This window comes from Rhea pennata, chromosome 3, assembly GCF_028389875.1.
Source record: "Rhea pennata isolate bPtePen1 chromosome 3, bPtePen1.pri, whole genome shotgun sequence".
NCBI lineage: Eukaryota > Metazoa > Chordata > Aves > Rheiformes > Rheidae > Rhea > Rhea pennata.
Window position 1 is genome coordinate 678,774 of NC_084665.1, and position 7,438 is coordinate 686,211.

At 48.2% G+C, this 7,438-nt stretch overlaps 1 protein-coding gene across 1 annotated transcript; it reads left to right on the forward strand.

The window, feature by feature from the left end:
• Positions 1 to 6,070: 6,070 nt before the first annotated feature.
• On the forward strand, positions 6,071 to 7,227 carry BANF2 (BANF family member 2). Its single transcript, XM_062573427.1, has 2 exons — positions 6,071 to 6,196; positions 7,081 to 7,227. Exons 1-2 carry the CDS (start codon positions 6,071 to 6,073, stop codon positions 7,225 to 7,227), a joined length of 273 nt encoding a protein of 90 aa, XP_062429411.1.
• Positions 7,228 to 7,438: the final 211 nt, after the last annotated feature.

Below are 7,438 nucleotides of genomic sequence, written 5' to 3' on the forward strand. Positions count from 1 at the left end.
ACATAAGACCCATCTCCCCAGGTTCCTGCCTCCAAAACAAACCAGCCAACCAGGACCCATAAGCCAATGACTAACAAAAAGTGCTAGAAGAGAGTTTTGCTGCCTGCTCTATTACAGAGGTTAAATTAGCTATGCTCATCACTCCAAAACACACAAAAGCTCTGGGCTCAGGTGGCAATGTGTCTCTCTCATCTCCACATCTTCCATCAAGCAAAAAGCCATCTCCCTCCTTTTCCCACACAGCCCTGGTGGTACTGTGGGGCATATCATGTCTTTTGCAGTTGCTAGGTGCTGAATCTAGAGTAGGAAGCTTATATGCTATAAAAGTGGCTGGGAGGGAATGATAATTTGGCATCACAGGGTAGACTCTCAGGATCTTCCACTCTCCTGCAATCTCTCTCCTTGCAGCCTGCTATTGGGGCTTGGCGTCATGGAAGCAGAAAGACTGGGTCCCAACAAAAGTTCAGCATTTCAGTAGAAGGAAATTTCGAGCAGTTCAGGAGATAAAAGTGTTGTTGCATTTTATTGGCCAGAGCCTCTTCCAGGGTGGCAATAAGAGCTGCACTCGGAGGCATCCCTGGGATTTACATCAGCTGCTGTGGCATCTTCAACCCTTGCGCACAAAAACAAGCCATGCTATTGAAGCAAGATGGGGAAGGGCAGCAGGTCTCATCTGCAGCCTGGTACATCTTGATACAACAGCAAGGAGAATAAGTGACTGTTTCATACAAACAGATGTGATGAAAGAAGAGAACAAATATGCTAATGGAGAAACGTTTCAGCAAATTATGATAATGTGGCGTCTGCAGAGGGTCCTGAAATAGGCACAAACGCTTCTATTCTCCGTGCTCGTGAGAACTTGGGGACTTTTGCAGTTCTTCCACATACTGCAGACAAACTGGCTGGCCAGGCAGAGCAGGGCTATCCCATGTAGAAAAGACCAGGACAGGCAAGACTCACAAATACAAAGGGTGGCCATAAGCCGAGAGCGATCTAGTGTTCAGCCCTTCAGGCAGAAACACAGCAGTTTGGGATCCAGTCCTGCTCCAGTCTTCCTGGGGTCACCAGTCTGTTAAACCCTCCGAGATCTTGCCCAAACTGAAACACTGAGAACCCCCCTCCGGCTTGCAGCAAGCAGGGCCCGAGCAGAACCACCTGGTCTCAACAGCAGTGACGTCCAAAGCCCCATCAGAGACACAGCTCCTCACTTCTCCAGCAGCAGTGACTGTGGAGTAGGCCAGCTGGGCACCCTGCCTGCCCGTGCTCAGCCTCGCTGGGCCGAGAGTCTCTCAGGGCCTGAGTGATTTGATCTCATGCCTGCTGCATGCAGGAGGATGCAGGGCTGGGCTCTCGTGAGCTCTCTTAGTGACGCTTTTGTAGGTTGTGTCGAGTACTTCATTACTTACTGGAGCAGGGACTCACTGGGCAGCCAAGTGCCCTGAGCACTGGGAGATGGGCTCGTTCTTACTCTCTCTGGCCAGATGACTAATCGAGTTTTTGCTTCAGCATGGAAAAGCAACGAGGACAGCGCAATGCACGCAAAGGCTGGTCGAAGCGTGGCATAGCTTAAACCTAAGCCAGACAGACCTGGCAGGATTTGAACCTGGGTCTCCTATCCCATAACGATGTGAGGACAGCACCTCTTGCTTCTTCCCAGGTTGTGCTTTGGATCCAAAATGTGAGGAAGAAAAGGACTCCTCTTGCCCTGAAGTCAGGTCACACGGAGGCAAAGAGGCTGCTGGTCCTGCATCTCTCTCTGGCATTTCCAGTTGGCTGTTTTAGGGTGTTCAGGGCACATGACTTGGTTGGCCACAGGTAGGAGAGCTGCCCCAGTGGAGGAGCATCTGAAGCCCTTTCTCATCCTCCGCTCACCGATACCTACGCGGTTCAAAACTGATTTACCCCACAGCAGCATTCCTCCCAGTGTCCGCAGTCCTCGATTTGACTGGCATCATCATCCATAACGGAGCTCAACCAGCCCCCTCTGTTCCTGGATCCTTTCCCTGCTTTATAAGACATCAAGTCCGTACCACGATCCAGTTTCCCTTTGATTCTTGTACTGTGTTGTTGATTCAGGCTAGGTCCAAGAGTATCAGCTTAGTTTGCTTTCACTCTTTGTCGAAGAAGTTCTCCCTAGCTGCTGTATTTTTCCACCAGGACCAAGACAAGAATTTTGCCCAGGAAGAAATCTGCCCTATGTCATTCATACTTAACCTGCAGCCATTATCAGTCCCAAGAGCTTGGTGAGTTTTGAAAAGTGATTTTCATGGCTGATAAAGATAGCCAGCTAAAATGCAAAGTGCAAGAACAGTAAGGGAAGAGCAGGAAGAACAGAAGAGCAGGAAGAACAGAAATCCTAATGCTTCAGAGTTTGGATCAACAGATGCTCAGGAAAAACTGTGCCTGGAGAGCGGATGATCATCTCAGACAGCAATAACTCTTAGGAGCCCCAGTCAGGGGCTAAGGAGCCCGTGTTTCAGGGGAGGTAGAGAAGTAGGTTACAGGAATAATTCTTCCCTGTGTGCTTATGTGCAAAAAGCACCTTTAAATAACCAAACAGAAGGGCCTTAGAGGATGGTTTGAGTGCAGGGGCCTGTCCACCTGTGATCAAAGTGGGGCTGGGTATGAATAGTGCTGGGGAGGGGGGTGACCTCAAGAAATCAGGCAGCCCAACCTCTGCCCAGAAATAGCATTCAGGCAAATCTGGCCTTGCCAGAGGTCTGTGTACCCTGTTCTTAAAGCATTCAAAATGCTGGCGATTATCCATCATCAGCCTCACCACTAGAAAGTTTCTCTTTGGTTTGATTTGAAAAACTCTTGCTGCAGCTCGAGATTTTTCCTTCCTAGTTATTTTTGCATCCACAAGTCTTTGGCTGTTGGTGAAGAAGCTGTTGTTTAGCCCTGGAACACCTCCAAATCTCTCTGCTAGATGTATTAGTTATCCTAAATTCATAACCATTGCTGGGATATTTTTAGCTCTGCTCAGCAGTCATCAAACAAGTCCCATTGCAGAGCAGGGGGATGGTCTGCAGGCCTCCCAGAGGGCCCCCCAGCCCTACGCCTTCTGAAGGTCCAGGCCAATTGGTGCAGAAAGGACCATGAAACCCTGTTTGGGAGTGACCTGGGACTGTGACCATGCCCAGGGCAATTCACATCCAGGCTGTGGCTCAACATGCAGAAGACAGGCACGACTTGTATTTTATTATGGGAGGACTGCCCAGGCCTCGGTGAAATACATTTATTTCAACTCTGAGGTCTTGGGGAGGTCTAGACATGCCTGTCATCCTTGTTCCCACAGTGGGACACTTATGGGTACAGAAACATGCCTCAAAATTTGGTAGGAACAAGAGCAGAAGTGTCCTCTGCTCAGGATTTGACTGCTGCCTGTATGTTAAACATAACGCTACTTTATTTATGAGTAGAGCTGATCCTCCAAGTGGCTCCACGTCCACAGTTCATCCATTTGGAGGTGCTGGAAGCAGCCTCCTCTTTTAGAAAAGCAGGAATCAGTACATCTGGCCTTCCCTCTGCTCCCTGGCAGTCCCTCCCAGCCCACATGCTTTGCCAGATGCTTGCTAGTCTGGATTTAATAAGCAGCAGCTTTACTCCAGCAACAGAAACTCAAAGTGGATACTGCAGATAACCACAACATGGCACTGCAATGCAACCACAAAAGAAGTTATAGCAATCACTTCTGGATTACGGTCATATCACTCCTTGCATATGTTTCTCTGGTGGCATGGCCAAGGTTTGGATGAAAAAATGCACCATGTCACAGTGGAGCTAAGGAAGTCATTGCGTCTGCTGCTGGAGGAAGATGCACCACTGCTTGTCCCTTTTTTGATCTATCTCTAAATCTCTGGTGCTCCTAGGCCAGGACTGTGGACCTGAGCAGCCCAGGAGAATGATCTTCATACTGTGTGTCTGATTACCCAGTAATCATTCTCTTGTGTGCAGGCTGCCCACATGGACTTGGGGAATACGACCTGAATATGAAATATGGAGCAGGACCTTAACGGGCTGGCAGCTAAAGACCAGTTGGGATAGCCTAGTCTCCAGCGTGGCACAAAACATCTGTGTCTAAGCACAGAATCACAGAATCAGTAAGGCTGGAAGGGACCTCTGGAGATCATCCAGTCCATCCTCCCTCCTCAAGTAGGGTCACCTAGAGCATGTTAGACAGGGTTGCATCCAGACAGGCTTTGAATATCTCCAGAGAAGGAGACTCCACAACCTCTCTGGGCAACCTGTTCCAGTGCTCTGTCACTCTCACAGTGAACAAGTTCCTCCTCACATTCAGGCAGAACTTCCTGTGGGTCAGTTTTTGCCCATTGCTTCTGCAGCTGAATCGAGCCCTGGGTGTCTTTAAAGTATCCCTTTTCTGGGAGCAGTAGTATTCACACCTGAGATTCCCATTTCACTGCCCTGTAAAATAGTCACAACTTGATGAGCACGAGGGCTTAGGCTTGCAGACTCATTTTTTTGCCAAGCTGCCCATTCACTTTCATGGGAAAGGGAGAAAGCACAGAGAACTGAAGGCCCAGTGGCGTGGTTGAAAGCTTAGGTGAGCTCCAGGCATACCCTCCTAGTTATGAGACAAGTGGTGACCTCACAGGGCAAGCTGATGCCACCGAAGGACTTTCTAGCATGGCAAGGCTTCTCCATCCTGGCCTCCAGAGCCCCTGGTCTGTGAGATGCCCTGAAGCTGGGGGTGTGGGAGGACTGGTCACCAGCACTAACTGTGGAGTCCTGGGGTGGGAGGGGTGGGCTCCCACTGGGAAGTCCACATAGCTCCTGATAGTCTCTGCCATTCAACAGCTGTGCATTCCCCGCTGTGCTACCAGCTTCCATGCAATTGGTAACAACTTAGCCAAGAAATATAGCCACCCAGCCTGCCTCTCCAGTGTAAAAATCAAAGCTTCACTGCTCCTGAACACAGGCACTATGTTTGTCTAGGATAGAGCCACTCCAAGACAAGGCTGGGTTTTGGTTGAAACCAGGATCCTCAGGTGGCACCCAGTTTTGGGATGCGTGATAAGTTGGGGACAAGTTCTGATATGTCACAAGTAAACTTCAGAGGTGGTGCCACAGTCACAGGTAGTAAAGTTCTGCAACTTGCAAAGCATATTAGGAGCTAGACATGAACCCAAATCTTTTACCTTAGCAATAGGAGCAATGGTTACATAGGAAGACAAATACTTATAGTCACCTGGAGTGTAATGCAGGACCTGAGGACTGCTGTGTTTCTTCTAAGACAGAGAAGAGGTAGACATGAGTAGAGTGGGCAGACCGTGAGGACAAGCAATCAATTAAGCAAACAATTCATCAATCCCAAGTGCAAGGTCGTGCAGCTAGGGATACTATAAATGGGATACTATGAATCCTTCCACAGGAGGTGACTGAAGGAGAGAAGAAGCTGAGTACACTCAGATAGGGATATTCAAGGCACAAGAAAGGCAACTGCAATCCCAGAATCACAGGAATTCTGCTGGATTTCTGCTGGCATTGTACTAAGACCTCTCCTGGATTGTGGATGCAATTCTGACTGCTCATGTTCAAAAGAGGAAACAAATCCATCCAGGTCCAGGGATTGGGAAGGGCACCAAGGCCAGCAAGGAATGGAGAACCCAAATTATGAAGGGAAGCAAGAGTTTAGCTATTCAGCTTGCCAAAATGAGGGCCAAGAAGGAACAGATAGGAATCATGCTAGGAAGAGCAAAGGGTTAAGTGAGCTAAGAGGCTGTGCTGGCAGAAAAACAAGTTGGTAAACAAAATTCACAGATTTTTCAGCTGCCAAGACAAGGCACCCAGAAGATGCTTCCCATGGAAAGTGTGAGCACAAAATCCCTAATTCCAGCAGTGATTGGGCAAGTGGGTTTATGAAAGGGATGCTACAGCACACTTGTCACTGGTAGAGGTGTCATAGGCTGTGTAACTCTAGAGGTTCCTGGCCAACGCTGTGCTCTTGAAACTACATCTATACTAACAACAGCAGCTAATCCTGAGGTGCAGCACTGTTGGCTTTAGCTTATTCTTTGCCTCATGTTTCCAGCCACTCCAGCCTATGGAAATGGCAATCAGAAGCCAAAAGTTCAAAGACTTTGTCTCTGAGCCCATGGGAAATAAGACTATTACAGAAGTAGATGGCATTGATGAGGAGCTTGGATCTAAACTGGCTGCCAAAGGTTTTGACAAGGTAACCTCTTTCCTTCCTTCCCAACCACTGCCTGCTTTATCCACTGACCTCATCAAGAACATTACCTTCTTGTGGCATCCTTTCTTCTCCCCTCTTCGTCATAAAGGACTGTGGAAGTCCCCCTGAAGTTTGGTGGCCAATTGCTCCAGGCTGTTTGAAAGTGTGATGATATGCACCATGTAAGAGAGCATGGTCAAATATCAGTGTAGCTCAGCAGTTCCTCTATCTGTCGTCAGATGCATTAAGCAAAATATACTTATTTATTTTCTGATTTTTCAGAATTTACTTAAACAAACTTATCTTTTCAGAAGTAGGGTTGTGAAACTTCAACAGCCCCTCTCATGGCTCAGCTAGCAGTGAATGAGCTTTAACCCACCAATTTTTGTTCTCTGGACAAAAATCTGAGGATGAGACTTAACACCAATGAGACCCACAAACCTGGAGTCTTCCAGTAGCTTCAGCTTCCTGGTTACATGCATGATCAATCTGGCTCTTCAAAAAGTTCCTGCTCTCCATGGCATTCGGGAATCCTGATTAACCAGGAAGAGCAAGAGGGAGATTTTTGCATCCTGCTTTTTCCCATCGCCACTCCCACGGTAGTGCCATGAGATCTGTGAGCAGGTGTAGACCCATAGCTACACCCTTCCTTTCCTCAAGAGATGAGGGGAAACCTGGACCCTAAAGTGCAGGTCTGGCAGCCTGTGAGAGAGACATCAGGTGGCCAGCAGAAGTATGAGCCATCCCAACTACATTTACTCACAGACATTTGCTCACAAACCCAGAGCCATGACTTTCAGAGAGGCTAACGTGGTCTGCAAGTGAGCGGGACGTCTCCTGCAATGACATTTGTGGGCCAATAAATGCTCTTCTGCTTTCCTTTCCAGGCGTACATCCTGCTAGGCCAGTTCCTCCTCCTGAAAAAGGATGCTTTGATTTTCCAGCAGTGGTTGAAAGATACTTTTGGTGCCAGTTCAAGGCAGGCTCTGCAGTGCACCACTTGCTTAACAGAATGGTGCTACACCCTCCTGTAAAGTATCAGCTCACCAGATGGGCGCACCGTGATCTTCTCTGAGCTTAAATAAAGTCTCTCCTGAACTAACAGCTTGACTCAAGCTACTCGTTTCATACAGCCATGGATCTGTTGGCAGCAGCCAAGGGGATAGAAATGTTGAGACATCAAAAAAAATGAAGATTGTGTGGGAAATACTTCTCATATCCCTCTCGTAAGAAACACTAAATATT